Source organism: Zootoca vivipara, chromosome 10 (genome assembly GCF_965207765.1).
Source record: "Zootoca vivipara chromosome 10, rZooViv2.hap1.1, whole genome shotgun sequence".
NCBI lineage: Eukaryota > Metazoa > Chordata > Lepidosauria > Squamata > Lacertidae > Zootoca > Zootoca vivipara.
The window spans coordinates 47,442,846-47,463,443 of NC_142593.1; the positions used below are offsets into that span (position 1 = coordinate 47,442,846).

A 20,598-nucleotide genomic window follows, 5' to 3' on the forward strand; every position below is an offset into this window, starting at 1 on the left:
TATCCGCAGCACCAAACGGTTGGAGCGCCCTGCCGGGCTGGGCGACCACCCCAGCCAGCGGCCTCCGCCTGGCCCAGCCGAGGAGACCTGCCTCCCCGCCACCCAGAACCGGCAGCTGCAGCGTGGAGCGCACCGAGCGCTTGGAGCGCTCTGTCGGGCCGGGCGGAGTGCCTGAGCCAGCGGCCTCCGCCTGGCCCCGCCGAGGAGACCTGCCTCCCCGCTGCCCAGAACCGACGGCTGCAGCGCCGAGCGCTTGGAGCGCCGAACACTTGGAGCGCCGGCCGGGCGGAGCACCTAAGCCAGCGGCCTCCGCCTGGCCGAGCCGAGGAGACCTGCCTCCCCGCCACCCAGAATCGGCAGCTGCAGCGTGGAGCGCTCCAGAGCACCGAGCGCTTGGAGCGCTCTGTCGGGCCGGGCGGAGCGCCTGAGCCAGCAGCCTCCGCCTGGCCCGGCCAAGGAGGCCTGCCTCCCCGCTGCCTGAAACTGGCGGCTGCAGCATGGAGCGCGCCGAGCGCTCCGCAACGCCAAGTACTTAGAGCGCCTTGCCGGGCCGGGCGGAGAGCCTGAGCCTGTGGCCTCCGGATCGGCAGAAATCAGGGGACTGGGTGGGAGGGCGACTGCAGCATCCGGAGGGCTGGGGGGTTGCTCTAGGACTTCTCTCCCTCCCTCCTTCTCCGTCTCTTTCCCCTCTCATCAGACACTGCATCTGCATTGGGGTAACTTGATGGTAGAATTTGGGCTAGATGACAGGTAATTTTTTTTAAAAAAGACACCCCACCGAAAATAAGACACCCTGTGTTTTTTTGAGAAAAAAAGTTATAATACGGTGTCTTAAAAAAGGGGAAACACGGTAGCTGTGTTGGTCTGCCATAGTCGAAACAAATACTTCATTTGTGTATCTGAAGAAGTGTGCATGCACATGAAAGCTCATACCAATAACAAACTTGGTCTCTAAGGTGCTACTGGAAGGATTTTCTTTTCCTAGAGTCTTGCTGGAATGAGTCATTTATTAAGCAGCTAAGATTTCAAAGAGCGAGCTTTGATTCACTAAATGCCTTAGGGCAATCCTATAATCATTCAACTCGGTAAGGTTTATGTTTTGACTAAACATGCATAGGATTGAGTTGTAGGTCTTACTATTTCTCACCAGTTCATTTACATTAAAGTGTAACATGTAAAGCAGAATTAAGCACTCCTTGAACTATACTAAAGAGCTTGCATGCAAAAATCCCTGTAGGATTTTTTTTACTTCTCAGGTTCAAAGGTGGTTTTCCATGTAGCAGTTCGTGAGATCAGGGTCACATTGTTCTACAGAGTCTGCAGTTTTCAGCCTCGTGGCAGGTGGCGAGAACTGTGCAGGCAGAGCAACATTGCTCCACTGCCTCCTGAACTGTTGCTGCCAGTTCCTGAGAGGGAGAGCTGCAAGGTGAAGGAGCTCAGCACAGTCTGGTGGCAGGAGTATTGAACTGGCTCCTCAACTGTGCTGAGCTTTTTTCTCCTCTCCCATTTCGGGAACCAGCAGTGACGCTCAGTATTTCGGAGGCAGGTTGAGCAGTGCTGCCCCACTGCTGCTGGCCAGTCCTTTCCACTGAAAAGCCCACCTGCAGCCCCTGGATAAATAAAATGGTGCTTCTTAGGGATCCAAGTTTGCTCTAGCTCTACAAACCATGTTGAGTGAAATTATGGTTTATGGGGAAACACTACTTGCCTTAGTTTCCTCATATTTTATCTGTTCTTCCCTGGAAGATTTTTGTACCAATAATTTGAGGTATATATGTCATGCCCTGAAAAAATGGGACAAGCCCTCTCTGTAAGTGGTCACTGGACTTTCATTGGGTTGATGCTTCATTTCCTGATAGTAGTGTAACTCGGAGGTTTTAAACCTTTTTGATTCCATGGCTGCCTTGACCAACTACACTCTCTCTCTGGCACCCCGTGGGGGCTCTGGCAGTCTCTCACCCTTTTTCAAACACCCTCCCTTGTGGAGTGTTTCCTCATCCTTCTCTTCTCTTCACTCTCCATGGGACTCCTCTGAACAGCCGCTGCTGCTGCCCCTGATCTCTGAGCTGCCCTCCCTGCTCCAAAGAGAGTTGCCTCCCAGAGGTACCATTCGCCTGAGAAGCTTGTAGTCAGGGCTACTGCAACAAACAGCCACACAAGCCTTTGGGAGGCAGAGATGCAAGAGGGCACCAGAGGAGGGGGGAAAGGAAAGAGGGACAGAGGCCATTGTTGCCCGCGGCACCCCTGACCATCATTCAAGACACCCTAGGGTGCTATGGCACACTGGTTGAAAATCATTGGTGTAACTACTTTTAGAGGAAACAGAATAAGCACCCTTGTAGAAGTTGGGTCTGTAAATCTTTGATAGATGTATGCATGCCTTTGGGGTCTTAACTGTGGCTTTTTACTAAGTAACCTTACATCCCGAAATGTGGGCTTAGTTGGAAAAATCACTTTAGCATATTACTCTGAGATTTATTTTGGCTGGACACCTGCATCTTCCCTCTGTCTCATCTCCTTATTTTCCTTCTTTCAGTGAAGACCCTGTTTTCTGCTGTCCCATTTTTCTCCACCTGTGAGTAGAGTACTGTTGGCTAGCCTACAGATGGGTAGATTAGGGAGGCTGGCATTTAGCACTGTGGCTAATGGGTAATTGTGCCATTCAGCTAGGGCTGGGAACATTCATCCTGTCTACATTTTTAAGCAAACCAACTCCCCAACAATTAAGTGCATTGACGTAATTATCACTCTTCTCTGAATTTTGCAACAGTTATTGGCTTAAAGATTGCAGTAAAATGCCCACTTTGGGATAAAACGTATTTAGAAATGCATGCATTGAGATAAAATATGTATTTAAATACATATTTAGCACACTTAAACTTTGGATTATTTCACAAACAGGCTAGAACAGACTTATGTATGAACACATGGAATACTGACACAGGCCAGAAATAGACTGATTCACCCACCCCTACACTCATCAAGCTCAAAACTGGCTACTTTTAAGTAGCTTTCTCTTTGGTGAAAACGTTATGCAATCTTTCCAAACTTGCCTCTTCAATCCTGCATCCTGCACACAGTCGTGTTCTTTCCACATGCAGCATTTAGTACCTTGTACGAGGTTCTTCAGCTTTGTGTTATGAAATCTTACTGTGATCTGTGGTGCTGGGGTTTGCCTTGACCACTGTGAAATAGTTTCTGTGTGCTGCTTTGGGAATCTATATCCCTAGTTGACATAATCAAGAATGAAAGGGAAGCATCTGAAATTTGTTCTAGTGAATATGAAATTTCACCCAAAGTACTCTGTTTCTGAGAAAGCAATACAGGGATCCTTCCACTTATGCATGATCAACTCATGTGCAACCCATGTATATGGGCAGTGATGGGGAATAAATAATTTGATTTATACCGGGAAATGGATGGAGAGAACTGGAGAGTCCATGTGGCTCGTGAGGAGACCCTTCCCGGAGCCAACTTCAGTGAAGGTGGAGAAGAGACTGGAGGTCCAGTGGGGCTTTGTTTATGCTGCTCAGCCTCCTCGCCTAACAGCTGATGTGTGGGGTAGTGCAGCACCACTTTTCCGCATGTCTTCCAGCCTCCAGCTGCCCCCAGAGTTCCAGTTCCAGTTGTGGATATTTTGGGTACAGTATTTTTATTTGGATTGGGGAAGAGATCAGCAGACAGGACACATAAAGGGTGCTCCCCACTTATGTGATTTTCACGTGTGTGGAGCGCCTGTTCTTTGGTCACTACTACTACATCTAGTCACACTATGCTACACTATGCTATTCTTGGTCAGTTTGTTGTAAAAGGTCTCTTATTAGAAAGGTGCGGAGTTGGGGGGGGGGGTTCAGTAAACCCCATTTGTCAAGAATCCTGAAGTGGCCAATACTTCCTTGTAGGCACCAAGTTTTGAGTAGGAACTGTTAATTTACGCAATTTATATAGTTCAAGTGTTTATAAAAGGATTTGTCATGTCTCAAATTTTTCCATTTCTTTTTTACTCTTCAGAAGAGAATGCTTCTGACCTGTGTTGTGTAATCTCCTGCCTGGTTCAAGTTATGATGGATGCACACTGCAGAACTAAGCTGGGATTTCAGAGTCTGATTCAAAAAGAATGGATCATGGGAGGACATGCTTTCCTGGATCGGTGTAACCATCTGAGGCAAACTGATAGAGAGGAGGTATGACAAAATTAAATTCTTGAAGTCGTTGAGCAAAACCATATCCTCTAGGATGGTATTAAAGGGGGAAGGCTGAAAACCATAATGGAAATACTGCATTCAGCTATTCAACTGTAACAACTTAGTATGTTTTTGAAGTAACTTAATTTGGACTTTAGCAAAAATGATAGTACAGTATAGTGGAACTCTGTACCTTAAGAGCCCTAAATAAGGAGCCGGCTTATGTAACGTGGCCTTTAGAAACTCTTCAAAAATGGGTATTTAAAAAATAACTCATCCCCTCATTGACAAAGGTCAATGAGGAAAGGGTATCAAATGGAATACCCCCTTGGGTAGGTTCAGTCTTGGTGAACTCAGTGCATCACATACCCCATGTAATCTATCACATGTCTTGCTTGTTTTTCCTTTTAGGCACCACTTTTCTTGTTGTTCTTGGATTGTGTATGGCAGTTGGTTCAACAGTATTCACCAGCCTTTGAGTTTACAGAGACTTACCTAACTGTCTTGTCAGATAGTCTGTACATACCAATATTTAGCACCTTCTTCTTCAATTCTCCGCATCAAAGAGACACTACCACGGTATGAACACTGGGGGCTGTGGGGAATTACAGATGGGTTGTCTTGGTGTAGCTGAATTCTCTTTGGATTTATGAGAGCAGTACAATCAAGTGCCAATAAAAGCCTTGCTTTTATAATGTACGAATGCAAGTGTATTTGTTTGTTTCTGTGTATAACCCATTCTAAAAATGGTATATGGAGTTGTGCAGCGTGCTGAATCACTGCCGCTTTCTGCTGGAAACCTTTTCACCCATTCTCTGGTTTCTGATACCTCGCCAGACATTGCTCACATACTTTCAACCCTCTTTGCAGCCATGAAGGTTACTCTTCATATAAAAAAGAGAACTAAAGTGTTGGAGTCTGTGCAGACACAGTCTAGTATCTGTCTTGTATTGCAGAGACGTCAGTATGATTGAAGCAAACTACCTTCGATCCTACCCAGAGGAGGACCCCCATTCACTCCTTCAGTGCCTTCATGAGCTATAGGAATCCTGAGAGTGTCACTTCTCAAGGATGGATGTGAACAATATACCTTGAAAGTTGTTCCTCTGCCACAGTTTCAAAAGAATTAAAATCTAACTGAGTCCTTCTTTGGAGGAAGGTTATACTTGAGGAGTGCAATATTACCACTGAAGCCTTTAAAAACCAATGGCTGAAGAATTTATTTTGTACATATCCACCCTTTTCCTTCTCACATTATTTGAGTTAGCATGGGATTCCAAGGTAGTCTCCCATCCAGACTGACCAGAGCTGCTTAACTTTAAATGAAAGGGAAGCTTTTAATGTTTAACAGACCATTGTATTTTAATATTTTGTTGGAAGCCGCCCAGAGGAGCTGGGGAAACCAAGCCAGATGGGTGGGATATAAATTATAAATTATTATTATTACTATTATTATTATTATTATTATTATTATTATTACCCATGACTATGTCATATGCCTTCAGACCATGCCCTGGATCAAGTGGATGTTCTGTGTGGCTAGAATAGGTGTACAGATATGCTTGGTACTGTGAAGTTACACAATGCCATGTTAAGAAATATGTTCAAATCCTGCCAAGTCTACGCAGACCAGAGAGGTGGTTGGGGGAGCTGAAATTGCTGAAGTAAAGATGTTACTTGCAGTAAAGAGCTAGTGTGAACTGAGGCTTATTAGAAATACATTCATCGCCATTCTAATTCTCCTCTGTTTTTCTTTGATAGTATGGAGGAACCCTTAATACAGAAGGCATCAAACTTAGTTATCTTCAAGTTTGGGACTGGTCTGTGCAGTTTGAACCTGAGGCACAAGCCTTGCTGAATAATCCTCTTTATGCTGAGAAGCCAAAACAAGAAAAGAGTCAGAAAAAACCTACAGGATTCAAGGTAAGGTGTCCAACTCTTATCCTCAAAACTATCATTTTTCTGCCTTACATAAATAAACAGTGGCTGATGACTTGTGTCACTCACTGTTCAGTTAAGGTAGAACATGTGGATTTCTGCAAATAGTTTTCTCAGTGCCAATATCAAAAGCAAGGTTTACAGCTTATCTTGCTGCATTATTTTCAGCGTCAGATATTTCGATCATTGCCATGATTTGCTGCCTTAATTGATTGCTATGAGTTGACCATATAAAGCTAAGTAAAATAGTGTTAACATATGATTACTGAATCACATGTCATTTTCTGGTCTTTGGGATTAATTTTGAAATTAACCCATAACAAAAAAACTTAAAATGCAAACAGTTATTTAATTAAAAAGTATACATCAGTATATTTTGTATGTGCCGTCAAATATTTTTTCATTTGAGAACCAAGGCCTATAGAGCGAGATGAGCGCACAACTCCAGAGTCGTCTGCGACTAACGGTCAGGAGTACCTTTACCTTTTAAGGGATTTGCAGTCTTAAGCATGCTAGGTGAATTCTTTCACAATTTGATGGGAAAGGATATAATCCTTTTTTGAACGACAACTGTTTTGCTGAGCAGATTTAGGCAGTTTTTCAATAACTTGTAAAAACTTTCAAAGATGTGGCTAATTATGGGGCAGTGTCTTGACTTACTGACCCATTAAATGTTTTTGTTGGTTGACTAAATTTAATTCTAATTTCATTTCTCTCTCAAAACACTATCTCAGTTGAGAAGAGATGGTTAATATTCTCAGCAACTTTCTTACCTGACTGAGTAATGTGCTGTGTTATAGCTGCTTAGCTGTTTTTTTTTATTATCAAAACACTGGTAAGATGTAGGCTATGATAGCTGTTAAAATGTAACTTAAATCTGTCTTAAACTAAACTATTGCCTATGTTCGTCTTTTTTTTTTTTTTACAAAAAGCATCAACGGCAGCTTTCCTTACCATTGACACAAACTAAACCGTCCCCTAAAAGAGGGTTTTTTAAGGAAGAAACGGACCAGTTAATAAAAAACCTCCTTGGCAAAAGGATCTGCAGGCTGATAACATCTGCTGACGAACTGCATAATACCTCCAGAGAATTTTATGAGAGTTGGCACTCCAAACCTGCTGATCTCCATGGAATCCTGCTGCCACGCTTAGATGGACCAGAAATCAAAGTGTGGGCGCAGAGATATTTGCGATGGATCCCTGAAGCTCAGCTGCCTAGTGGTGGGACAGTTGCCACTGCAACAAAAGTCTTGAATGTGATGGAGGATGTGCAAGGTTTGCAGAAGCAAATGGAAGAACACAGCCAGATTATCTCAGAGGAGGGCGCTGCAGCAGAGTCTCCCTTCCAGAGAAATCCTGCTCGCCTGTCTTCTTTATTTCCATTTGCTGGGCTTCAAAGACATTCCCTCAAACCAGTATTACCTACAAGCACCAGGAAAGATTTGGAAGATGAGGACTTGGCTAGGAGAGATGATGAGTATGTTGATTTAGGGGGTGTTTGATGTGAGGCTTATGCTCACAAACAGAAATGAAAGTACTGGAACACTTCTCTCCAAACATAAAATTGGTTTCCTGACCGTGGCTTTCCCTTCTGCCCAATGAAGCTTTTAGCATATGAAGATTTCCTCACTTGAGCACCGGCAATATTTTCTACTCGAGTTTTGATCAAGCATTTTAATTAGTTCTTTCCATAAGCATGGGAGATACATATCTGTGTTGCATAGGGCCCAGTTGAAAAATAAAGTAAAATACAAATTAGTTGCTCAATCATGGAAAGAGTTAAGGTGTTGGGGCACTCTCAAAATCATAATAAACTACTTGTTGGAACATGAAGGGGTGGTGGTCTCAGAAATATCCACCAGAATTAAAAAATGTCCTAGCCAGGTAAGGCACATCTTATAATGCATAGAAAAACATGTGCTGTATGAATGACACCCCCCAGCGTTTCTAAGAATCAGGTGCCATGTTTTGTTTGTTTTTAATGAACTTGACAGGTTCATACCTGCTTTTTTAAAACTCCCAACTAGAGAAATACTAGGTGTTTCTCTCATTCATCCTACTTGTTCTGATCATCATGATTGCAGAATAATAGTTCATTGTTGTATCTTAATAAGTGTTTTAGTTTTCACTAACTTAAGGTAACAATCTCTTGTGCCAGTCTTTTGTTTCCATCATGTTATTATCCTGCTGCCTTGGTGCGTGACGTATGGAACACACACTATCAAGTACAGGATGGTGTAGAACTTAAAAGACTGCAATAAGCCAGACTTTTCTTCCAGATTGCATAGGGTGCTCATGTTGATCTTCCCCACTAGCGCCAGTAGCTTGCACTGAATCACAAGTCCTTACTTTAGGAAAGGCAACTAAAGAGCTATATTCAGCTTTGAAACTTTATTTGCCATCCAGTACTACTATTTTATATAAACATGACATTAAAGCTAGCTATGAACGTAAAGTTCCTGCATTGGAGTTGAATTGCTGGATTTTGTCACAACAGTACCTCAGTTATAAAAGCCATATGAAAACTGCTTATTAAGTTTTGTCTGCCTATACCAAGCAGATAATTCAACTCTGAAATAGAGGCTTTGAGAAGTCAAGAGGGTAAAGTCTTAATGTACATAAATCCAGAAGTAGCCCACAAGATAGAATTGGCTCTTAATCCCTTCCTTCCTTGGAGGGCTGGAGCTTCATGGATATGACAGTGCACAAGTGGTTATTGTACTAGCCCAATGAGATTCTAGGTACAATTTTAAAGCATTTCCTTGGAGTATATCCCAGTGTGCTATACCTGCTTGTTTTTTTAAGTTGTATTGGGAGTTAAGATTAGACTTCCAAAAGAGTGGATAATGAATTGGTGTAAATCAGGGTAGCTAGCCTGTGGCTCTCCAGATGTCACTGGAGTCCAAATCTCATCAGCCTAAGCTGTGGATGATGGGAGTTGTAGACAACATCTGGAGAGTCACTTAGAGCTACCCTGGTATAGATGAATGCCAAATGGAAACCTCAGAATCTATGTTGCCTTATGCATTTTGCTACTGTAAGCTCCTTGAGCTTTCAGTATTCTTAAAACACAATAATTCTATTTGTATATGAGCCTTCCGAAAGCTAGCATTGCACATTGTTTCTTCAAATTTATTTAGCATTTATACAGGAGTTTCTCTCCAATTAGTACAGGCTGTACATTTTATAGCTACTTGATTATGATTTTGAGTTCACTTTGGGTGAAAAACACTAACGATGGAAAGGTTGTTTTTTTAAAAAGCATTTCCTTTGACAGCTATACAGTTGTAATATATTGGTCGTGGAAATGTATTTATATTTAAGCTGTCAAATATTGTGTATATAGGAAACTCATGGATATGGAGGGATTTTTATAATGGCTTATGGAACTGCTCCACTCTAATAGGAATGAGTATGGTATTGATACGATCAGAACACACCACTGTGGATGGAAACATTTAATTCACTATCTGAATTTTCTGGTATTCTGTTTTATACCTCCCAGTTTTACACTGAATACAAGCTTAGTGTTAACAGTACTAAAGGAAGAAAAAAACCTCTTCCTGTTTACTTTAATGGACTATTTGGACAAATGTATTTGTTTAATAAAGTGTACTTTTACTATTTTAACTTGAAAAGTGTCTTTGTCAATCTCAATTATTAAGCTGTTTGCATCGTCTAGTACAGGGTTTTCCCAACTTGGGTCTCCAGCAGTTTTTGGACTACAATTCCCATCACCCTCGCCCACTGGTCCTGATAACTAGGGATGATGGGAGTTGTAGTTTAGAAACAGCTGGAGACACAATTTGGAGAAACCCTGGCTCTAGTGTTTTACGGTACTAATGGAAGCAGTAACCTTACCATTGGTTTCAGAATTCCTGATAATCAACAGCAGAAGTGCAGATCCATACAAAACTTGCCTTATACGTAGTCATACCTTTGAATGCATGTAACCCACCGCCATGTACAGCAGGGATGGAGAGCCTGTAGCCTTCCAGATGTTGGACCACAATTTGTTCTATGCTGGCAGCCCAGGTCCCCTGATCTACAGGCCTCAACAATCACATGTGGCACTTCCACCAGGCAACCATGATTTATTTCATTTTTGTACTCTGCCCTTCCTCTGAACAGGAGCACAGAACAGCTAATGCACACAGTACTATAAAACGATGTTTAAAAGCCACAACAATTGAAAAGAACTTTTCAACACAGCCATAGTAATCAGCTTAGCAGACATCTGCTTCAAATCCTTTTTATTTTCTAGCTTGCTCCCGAATATTTATAATGTGTCTTGTGCCACTGTCCTACTAGTCACACCAACTGGATGATGAGCAAAAATGAGACCAAGGCCTCCTAACTTGGAAGCTGCAGAAGTGAGTGGGGACCATCCCAGCAGCTTGCAGCAATCTGGATCTACCATTTGAAGGAAGGCTGGGGGGGGGGCACTGGAAGCATGTCCCCCACCTCTTTACATCAGGGAAGGAAAAGCTCCTGCAGCCTCTGCTCAGCAATGGGGCTGCTAGTACCCTCCCTTTCTGAAGAAAAGGTGTTTGTTGGGAGGTTTTTCTGTTGAGGTGTTTGCTCCCAACCAGCAGGACTTTTCAATTGGCCAGCCATGGCTTTGACTTTGTAGCTTGCTGCATTCAACGGACAGCCACTTTTTCTCTCTAGGTCACAGCACCACCACTGAAATTTTAAATTCTACTCTACTTTGTAACTGGCTCAGGGCAGAGCTCTGCCCATTTGCCGGCTGTCACACAAGTCTCTGCTTTGCTTATGTCATCTCAGTCTTTGTTCTCTGCTATGGGGATCTCATGAACACAGGAAGCGGAATCCAGGTATTAAGAGTGACTTCTTTTAACTCTCCAAAGATTCATTAAATTCTAACATTTCCCTAAATTCATAGATTTAGTAAATTGGGCACCCCCAACTCGTATCAATAGAAATAAGGATTTGGAAATAAAGGTCACTTTAAGTACAGTGTTACAAGACCTAACTCACCAGCCTCCTGTTATATTGACATGAAGTAAGAGCTGATTTTGTAAAAGCTGAGGTGGATTGGCTTAGTTTGGAATATATATTTATTGTAACCTCTTCTGAGTCTATGTCACATGGGAGGAAACTAAACCTAAACAACCACCTATGTTTTTGGTGGTTCTCATTTTCATATGTAAGCGGCCTTGAGTCCTGTCACAGGGGAAAGGTGGGGTATAAATAAATATATATATTGGCAACAGCAAGAAGCTGAAGTACTTGGGTTTCTTGGACTGATAGGACTTTGGAAGATGTTTGGTCTTGTGATTCCTGCTCCCTTGCCCCATTTGAGGGCAGTTTTCCGCTTATATCCTAAAGAGTTGCACAGTCTACTCCCAGGTGATATGATAGCTATGTTCAAATATATGAAAGGATGTCATATGGAGGAGGGAGAAAGATTGTTTTCTGCTGCTCCAGAGAAGCGGACACGGAGCAATGGATTCAAACTTCAAAAAAGAAGATTCCACCTAAACATTAGGAAGAACTTCCTGACAGTAAGAGCTGTTCGGCAGTGGAATTTGCTACCAAGGAGTGTGGTGGAGTCTCCTCCTTTGGAGGTCTTTAAGCAGAGGCTTGACAGGCATATGTCAACAGGTAGGTAGCCGTGTTGGTCTGGATCGAAGTAAAATAAAAAAATTCCTTCAGTAGCACCTTAAAGACCAACTAAGTTTTTATTTTGGTATGAGCTTTCGTGTGCATGCACACTTCTTCAGATACAGTGAAATGGAAGTTTCCAGGCACTTATGTAGAGAAGGGGTGGGGAGGGGTGGGGATGGGGAGGGGGGATCACTCAGAAGGGTGGTGGAAATGGGTGATTGACTGACTGATAGCTGTTGATGACCGCAAACGACTGCAAATGGTTTTGCATGAAAAAGCAAGGGTTGAGATGGCTGAAGATCGCTTATCATGTATAATGAGATAAGAACCCGATATCTCTGTTCAAACCAGGTCCCTCCATGGTTTTGAGCTTGGTGATAAGTTGCAATTCAGCAACTTCTCTTTCCAGTCTATTTCTGAAATTCTTTTGTAGTAAGACAGCTACTTTGAGATCTTGTATAGAATGTCCTGGGAGATTGAAGTGTTCTCCTACTGGTTTTTCTGTCTTCTGGTTCCTGATGTCAGATTTATGTCCATTTATCCTTTGGCGTAGGGTTTGGCCTGTTTGTCCAATATAGAGAGCTGAAGGGCACTGTTGGCATTTGATGGCATACACAATGTTAGAGGATGAGCAATTAAATAGTCCTGAGATGGTATGTTGGATGTTGTTGGGGCCAGTAATGGTGTTGTCTGGGTGTATGTGGCAGCAAAGTTGGCATCTGGGTTTATTGCAGGCTCTGGTACCAGTGTCCATGTTAAGTCTGGTGGTTGTATTATTGTGGGTGAGGAGTTGTTTAAGATTGGGTGGCTGTCTGTAGGCAATGAAAGGTCTTCCTCCCAGAGCTTGAGAAAGGGAGCGGTCATTGTCCAGGAGAGGCTGTAGATCTCTGATGATGCGTTGTACTGTTTTAGCTTGGGAGCTGTATGTGATGACTAGTGGTGTTCTGTTATTTTCTTTTTTGGGTCTGTCTTGCAGCAGGTTCTCTCTAGGTATCTGTCTGGCTCTGTTGATCTGTTGTTTAACTTCATCAGGTGGATATTTTAGTTCTAAAAAGGTTTGCTGTAGATCTCTTAGGTGAGATTCTCTGTCTGTAGAGTTGGAACAGATGCGGTTGTAACGTAAGGCCTGGCTGTATACGATGGATTGTTTGGTATGTTTGGGATGGTAGCTAGAAGCATGTAGATATGTTTGTCGGTCAGTTGGTTTTCTGTATAAGGTGGTGTCTATACGTCCATCCTGTATTTTTATAGTAGTGTCCAAAAAATGTATTTCTTGCATAGATTGGTTCATTGTTAGGTTGATGGTGGGGTGAAAGTCATTGAATGTCTGGTGGAAGGTTTCCAGGGTCTGTTGTCCATGTGTCCAGATAATAAAAATATCGTCAATGTATCGCAGGTACAGGAGAGGTTTGAGTGGGTAGGAGTTAAGGAAACGTTGTTCTAAATCTGCCATGAAGATGTTGGCATACTGTGGGGCCATGCGGGTGCCCATGGCTGTGCCGCTGATCTGGAGGAACAGGTCATCACCAAATTTGAAGTGGTTGTGGGTAAGGACAAAGTGGCAGAGTTTGGTAGCAAAGTCCGCTGTGGTTTTATCTGAAATGGTGTTCCTTATGGCTTGTAAACCATCATTGTGTGGGATGTTGGTATATAGAGATTCCACATCCATAGTGGCTAGTATAGTATTGTTAGGAAGATTGTTCAAATATTGTATTTTCCTCAGAAAATCTGTGGTGTCACGTACGTAGCTGGGAGCACTGATAGCATATGGTTTCAGAACAGAGTCCATATAGCCGGAAACACCCACTGTAATGGTGCCAATACCTGAGATGATGGGGCGTCCTGGGTTTCCTGGTTTGTGTATTTTGGGTAGAAGATAGAAAGTTCCTGGCCGAGGTTCCGCTGGTGTGTTTGTGAGGATCTGTTCTTGGATGTGTAGGGGTAGCTCCTTAATAATCTTGTTCAGTTCTTTTTTGTATGCTTGTGTGGGGTCTGAGTCCAATTTCATGTAAAAGGCAGTATTGGAAAGTTGTCTGTGCTTTGATGGTGTTTCCTGCTTGGCAGGGGGTTGGACTGGATGGCCCTTGTGGTCTCTTCCAACTCTATGATTCTATGTCATATGCATGGGGAAACAAAGTTCAAATGCAATAGAGATGGAAAAGGGAACAGGAAGCACAAGCAGCTTCTGCTTCCTGTTCTTGTGTTTCATGTCTGAAGTGGCTTTTCCTCTTAAAGATTTGCAGGGAGGGGGAGGGATACTTGAAGGCTTGCAAACGTTTTAACAGTAGCTCTTCAGAAGGCAGACCTTATTTTAAGGACAGGAAGCTCTGTCTTGGCTTCGGCACAGTGCCTGCCTGTACTCAGCATTTGCTAGGATCTTCCCACCCAGTGCCTTTCTGTTTTCTAGCCACATTCTGTTGGATCCCTTCTCCCCGATGTACTTGAAGGCACAAAGCCAGTACAAAATTAGCAGCCTCATAACTTAAGAATTATATCTCCACAAAGATGGGAGAATTTTAAGCAAATCTCACTTGCTACGGAAAAGTAGCAAATGGTGCTTCTTTCCAGAGATTTTACCGTTCAATAAGCTGTAGAAGAGAAATTGCCATTCTTTTTAAGGTTCTTTTGCTAGAGCTGGGGTTCCCAGATTGTGGTCCACAGACCACTAATGGCCTGAAAGCTTCATTGAGGTGGTCCAGGTGAAGGACACTTCCAATGTTAGTTCTATGTCATGCAAATTGTAATGCAATAAAATACAACATAGGAAATAAAAGGAATAGAAATATAATTAAAAACCAACAGCATGTACGAGCTGCCACAGTGCATTACAGTTGCTATAACAGGCAGAAAGTGGTCTGCCATGACCCTAGGCAATTTTCAAGGCGTGTATAGGTGAAAGTTTGAACTGCTGTGCTAGAGATTTCCTTATCTCATGAATGCCTTCATGGAATGGAAAAGGGTGATGAAAATGTACCGATTTGTTTGGCTGGGCTGCAGAAGACTTTGTGTGTACTTCAACAAATAACAATGGAAGCACACAGCCTTCTTTTGGGGAGAGATCATATCATCAGATGGCACTTACATTACTTGCTAGATTCCCTTCTCAAGCTCCTTTTTAACATTTTATTTTGAAGATGTTAGTGACAATACTACTTCCCACCAACTGTCACAATGGGAATGTGTGTCCCTAGCACACCAGGGTGCATAAACTCTTAAGGTCAGGATACTGCCTAAAAACCTAGTCAATTTATAGATTTAGTTGCAAACCTACAGTATTTATTTTATTACATATTTATCCCTATCTCTTGCATTTAGGGCAGGGGTCAGCAAACTTTTGCAGCAGGGGGCTGGTCCACTGTCCCCCAGACCTTGTGGGGGGGCCGGACTATATTTTGGGGGGAAATGAATGATTTTTGCCCACCCACAGAGAGGCCTGAAGATGTTTTGCTTTACCCAGGCATAGGCAAACTCGGCCCTCCAGATGTTTTGAGACTACAATTCCCATCATCCCTGACTACTGGTCCTGTTAGCTAGGGATGGTGGGAGTTGTAGTCCCAAAACATCTGGAGGATGAGTTTGCCTATGCCTTGGCTTTACCTGTCCCAGTTGTTGTCCCAATAGCCGCAGTTGGGCTTCTCCAGCCAGTGAGGTACCGTGGTGGGGTAGGAGGCTGTGTTGGGTGGTGAAGACAGAAGCAGCAGCAGAGGAGCCGCAGACGGAGGTAGGGGAACCGGGGTGTCGCCGGAGCTTTTATCCACCACCAGCAGCTGGTGCTGCTTCCTGAGAGACAGAGCCACCCACAAGCAGCGGCCGCAGCCACCGCAATAACCCGCCTGAATGCCATGGAAGAAATGAAGGAGGGAGGGAGGGAGGGATGGAGGCAGCGATGGAAAAAGCACTCATGGAAGCGGTGCGGAGAAGGAAGCAAGGGCGGACTGAGGGAGAGGGAGGAGAAGCAGGAGGTAAACGCAGCAGCAGCTAGCGTCACATGCCCCCTTTCATAGCGCCGCCCTGCTGAGGCGGGCGAGCCAACTCCTCCTGTCAACAGCACCTGGCGTGGGACAAGATTGCTCCGACTCTGAGGAAAAAAGTGTCGCTGTGTGAAGGAAAGAACGTGCGTGCTGGCGATCCACATGGGCGTACCCAGGATCAAAACTAGGGGGGGCAAGGGGAGGGGCCAAGGCACGGAAGGGGAGGGGCCACAAAGTGGGCGGGAACGGCGAACTCGCGCCCCGCCGGGCTGTGCCCCTCCCTAGAAGCAGGGCTGGTGGGCGGAGGCGGAGCCCAGCCCAGCGGAGCGCGAGTTCAGCATTTCCGCCCACTGCGCCGCGCTCCCTGGTTCCCCGCCGCGCTTGGCCTTGCCTGAGGGCGCGACGGGGAGCTGGAGGGAGGGTGCGGCGCGGCGGGAATGGCGAACTCGCGCTCCGCCGGGCTGTGCTCCGCCTCTGCCCACCAGCCCTGCTTCTAGAGTAGGGCAGCTGCCCTAACTTGCCCCGTGGTGGGTACGCCCTTGCGTCCGCAGGCAGGATCTAGAAGGCAATTGGGCCTGATCCGGCCCACAGGCCTTAGTTTGCCGACCCATGATTTAGGGCATGCATTTGGCAATTAAAAGGGGAGTTTTCAGATCATGCTCCCACATTGACCTCCACACACACACCCTGACCTACTTCACAGGGTGGTTGTGAGAATAAAATGGATAAAGGGAGAAGCTTCTATAGCATCTTGAGCTTGGAGAAAAGGTTGGATAGAAATCAATAAATAACCTGACCCACACCAGCAGTAGCACCTTGTGTGCTTTCAGACCATACCCTGGGAACTATGCAGCAAGTTGCAATATTGTGGAGGTGCCTTTTTAACTTTCATGTGCCAAGTTTTGCTGTCTGTGATTCTGGGTATTTTCATAAGGTAGATGTGTGGGTGAGAGAAAAAGAGAGCGACCAAGACCTTCATGAATGGAGAGGTTGAAGCAGGACCCCTAAAAGTTCTGTTACAGTGGTGCAATGGCGAAGGGGGGATACAGCAATGCAGAAACCAGTTATCTCTTAGCAGGTATATCCATATTATAAGCACATACTTCACTGGCTAACTTCAAAGGATAAATTGTGTTTGAAGTTGAGAGTCACTTTGATCTATGCAGAATGTAGATAAAAGAGTGTGCAAATTCTGTTTGTCCAGGAACTGCTGGTAATTATGTTAATCTGATTATGTTAATCTGAATTAAATCATAAATCTTCTGCTAGGTTTTAAAATTCAGATTTGCTTTTCAAAGGGAATGTGTTGGGTAAATACATTGTCCTTCTCCACCCAATGGATAGGTATGACTGAATTGAAGCCTATTTAAGTGTTAATTTAGAGGGCAAATTCTCCACTCTAAATGGGATTATATATTGGGTTCTGTATCCCAACAGGTCACACTGCAATCATAGTGTATTACTGTTTCACACGTATCACCAATGTGAAACTGCATGTAAACCTTACAGCTGAAAGCAGCAAGAATTGCATATTGCATTTTCTTGTACCTGCCAATGTGATCTAGTGTGGGAGGGGTTTTATCCTGTTTTCAGAATCCTGGGAGGGTAGCAGGACAATGCTTTTTTTAACTCAGTCCTGCTGAGTTCAGTGTCTTTTCCTAAGTAAACAGATTCCGGATCACATGCTCAAAATAAAATGTTATGTGGGGGAGACTGTGTAAGTACTGGGTATCCCATCGAATAGCTGAACACATGGTGCTAAACATGTGTTGCAAACTACACCTGTTTTGTAAAACTTAATAGCAGGCAAAGCTCCTTCCCCCAATTTTCATCAGGACAGCAGAACATGGGCAGGGGAAGCTTAACCTTTTTATCCCTGTCATGGTTCAGACAAAAATAATGCTGAGTTCCTTTCATATATTAACTGCGAGCCCCCCCCCAGCCCCCCCTCCCAATTCCCCTTTCTCAGATGTTGTTTTGTAGGGATACATTGGTTTGGCTAATATGTTTAAGAAGTGGAAATTAGACCATATGTCTGGACTATGAACACTGAATACGTTATGTCATAAACATGCATTGTGATGACGATGTATTCCTGGATGTGATATATACTTTATATTCCTGCGTATAAGACTACTTTTTAACCCAGGAAAATCTTCTCAAAAGTTGGGGGTCGTCTTATACGCCATGTCGTATTTCTTATACTGCGAGTATATCCCAAATGCTATATTTTAACTGGAAAAGTTGGGGGTCGTCTTATACGCCGGAATATACAGGTATGTCCTGTTAATAATAATGGCTACACTTACATTTTGCTTTTATGTCCATCTTGTTATGTTGATTGTTTTGTTTCTGACATAGACATCACACATGCACACACCCCAAAAAACATGTTATGCTGCTATTAGGCTCATTCCCATTAGCAGCAATGGATTGTCATGTTGTGTAAATATTTCAATCACATCAGTTTGTGTGAACATTGTTGGTTCCTCTACATGAGAAAGATTATCAAGATAATTACTGATTTAAGTTTTGGGGTAATTTTCCCAATTAAGCAGTAACATCTGTGGTGTGCAATCATCACTAGTAATGGTCGCCAGATTAGAAGGTCCATGAATATGTACAGAAGATAATGGGTTTTTATCTGGTAACACACTGCAATTTTAAGAACTACTACTTTTAAGAACCTGAACTTGCTTTTTTCCTCCCTCAGCCAATACCTATTTTCCTTGTTGGTTGTGGTTTTTATATTATGAGCTGCCCTAGGAACCTATTTGAATAAAGAGTGGGATTAAACTGCTTTAAGTAATAAAATGCTGTTAAATATATTTGCTGCAGAGAAATTTGCAGCAGGTTACAAGGATTTCTGCCCCAGGTATCTGTAAGATGCCAGTCAATTTTCTCAACAGTAAACTAAGTGATCTTCAGCAAGTCACAATTTTGTCTCTGCTTCAGTCTTCCATTTGCAACATGGGGATAATGCCAGCTTACCTTGCAGATTTATTTTAAGGATTACAGGGATGAGGTAAGAAAATGTTTGGACCCCTAAAGTGTGCTTGGTGTTATTAAGTACTTTACTGTTCGTGTGGGGGCACTCCTTGAAAAAGTACATGTGAATGTACTTTAAGAAGTTTTTTTGTGCTTGGCATTATTAAACCCTCCTCTGGTTCACTGTAATTTTGCACTGTTTGATTGAAATCATACTAATGCATGTTAATGAGTGTATAATTATATGCCTTCTTTGGAATTGCCATTGCTGCCTATCCTGTCATTTCATAAATATAGGTTCATTCAGCTTGAAACTGGATCCCCAACACTGCCATTTTCTGATTAGCAATTTATTCTTCATGCTTAATCACTTTGTGTGAAAACTTCAACGGTACTTTTACAGGAGCATTCTGTTTGTGCCATCTGCACTCCAGAGTTCTGGACTATTATTTATGCATATTAATAGGAAAACACAGTGAAGGCATTGTGGTCAAATGCCATAAAGACAAGATATACTGTACTGACATATTCATGCACTCTTTTTATAACATTAGACTTCCATCGCAAAAAACGGCAGGGCCATTTCACCTACACAAAGGCAAAACCATGTGTGCTATTAAGTGTACATTCAACAAGGAACTTCAGTCAATCACAGTTCCCTAAAGTATCTATATGCATCATTAAGGGTATCACATTTATGGAGCAATGTGAACTGGTCCTAAGAGTAATTATTTTATTTTTTTGGATAATAGCAGTCACACAGGTTTTTGACAGCTATCTGGCCCAATAATTCCAGTTTTCTGTCATAAACACAGCAGGGTATATTTTCTATGGTACCTGCAGCAGAGTGTCTAAGGATGTGCTGCAACATTTCCAGCTTAAATAAAAAGAACAGGCACTCAAGCACTTAAGGCTGCCTTTGGTGCTGTATAGGATTCTATTCCTTTCTTTGAATTTTTTTTATTAGAGTTTATAAAGAGAAATATAAAGATTATCAGATATATATATTTATCCAGACTAAAAAAAATTATCTAAGTAAAATAAAAACATGGATCCAGAAGAAAAGGAGAAAGAAGGAAAAAGAAAGATAAATAAAAAAGAGAGAATAATTATTTAGGAATATTTAGGAAAGAAAATGAGGCGACAGTCCTAATGAGGCAATTATCAGTGGCTACAGGATGCTGAATGTCTCCTGGAGGGAGAAACAGTGTGGAGTACCTTAGAAGAGAACATGGCTGGTTAATGGCACATCTATATTAGAAACTCCATGTGCTGATACGTATAGACACTTACTCGGACATGGGAAACAGTCCCTGATGCAGTTTACTTGCTTATAGATCACAGAAAGCCTCCACTGGAGGTGCATACTTAAGAAACCTTTTTAAAGGTTGGAGCCATGTAACACAGCTTCTCTGAAGAAGAAAAAGCTAATAAAAATAGATGTATGAATTAGCTACTCTTAACACTGCAACACTAACATGAATAGACTGCTGACATGAACAAAGGTGTCTCAGACTAGGAGGTGAGATTTGCCTTGGTAGCCAGGAATGCATCTGCCTGGTTAGGGTTGCTCAGTTAGTGACTAACCATACAAATACTGTACCAGCATAATCTCTCTTTTGACAGCTTCTTCAAGACGGCTGTGTGACTGCCTGCATTTCCTTTCTGTGTGTGTCATGCACGCACACACACACACATATATTTTCAGGAGTTGTGGGTGCTAGACTTCCCCTAAAATTCCTGAATCAAGCTAATGTTAGAATTTAACTAAGACTTAGCGTTAAAACTGTGCTCGACCTGTGCATCTAATCCTCTGGAATCAGCAAATGTCAAAACCTAATAATAATAATAATAATAATTATTATTATTATTATTATTATTTATAC

General features: G+C 42.9%; 1 protein-coding gene across 4 annotated transcripts in view; it reads left to right on the top strand.

Annotated features, from left to right (window-relative positions):
• MTMR12 (myotubularin related protein 12) overlaps positions 1 to 9,760 on the top strand; it is a 39,684-nt gene extending 29,924 nt beyond the window's left edge. For all 4 annotated transcript variants that reach the window (XM_088652628.1, XM_035100356.3, XM_088652629.1 and 1 more), the window contains 4 exons: positions 4,012 to 4,184; positions 4,596 to 4,763; positions 5,946 to 6,107; positions 7,055 to 9,760. In XM_088652628.1, coding sequence (XP_088508754.1) covers positions 4,012 to 4,184; positions 4,596 to 4,763; positions 5,946 to 6,107; positions 7,055 to 7,624 — 1,073 coding nt within the window. In that variant the 3' untranslated portion in view covers positions 7,625 to 9,760. The remainder of the gene's footprint in view (positions 1 to 4,011; positions 4,185 to 4,595; positions 4,764 to 5,945; positions 6,108 to 7,054) is intronic.
• Positions 9,761 to 20,598: the final 10,838 nt, after the last annotated feature.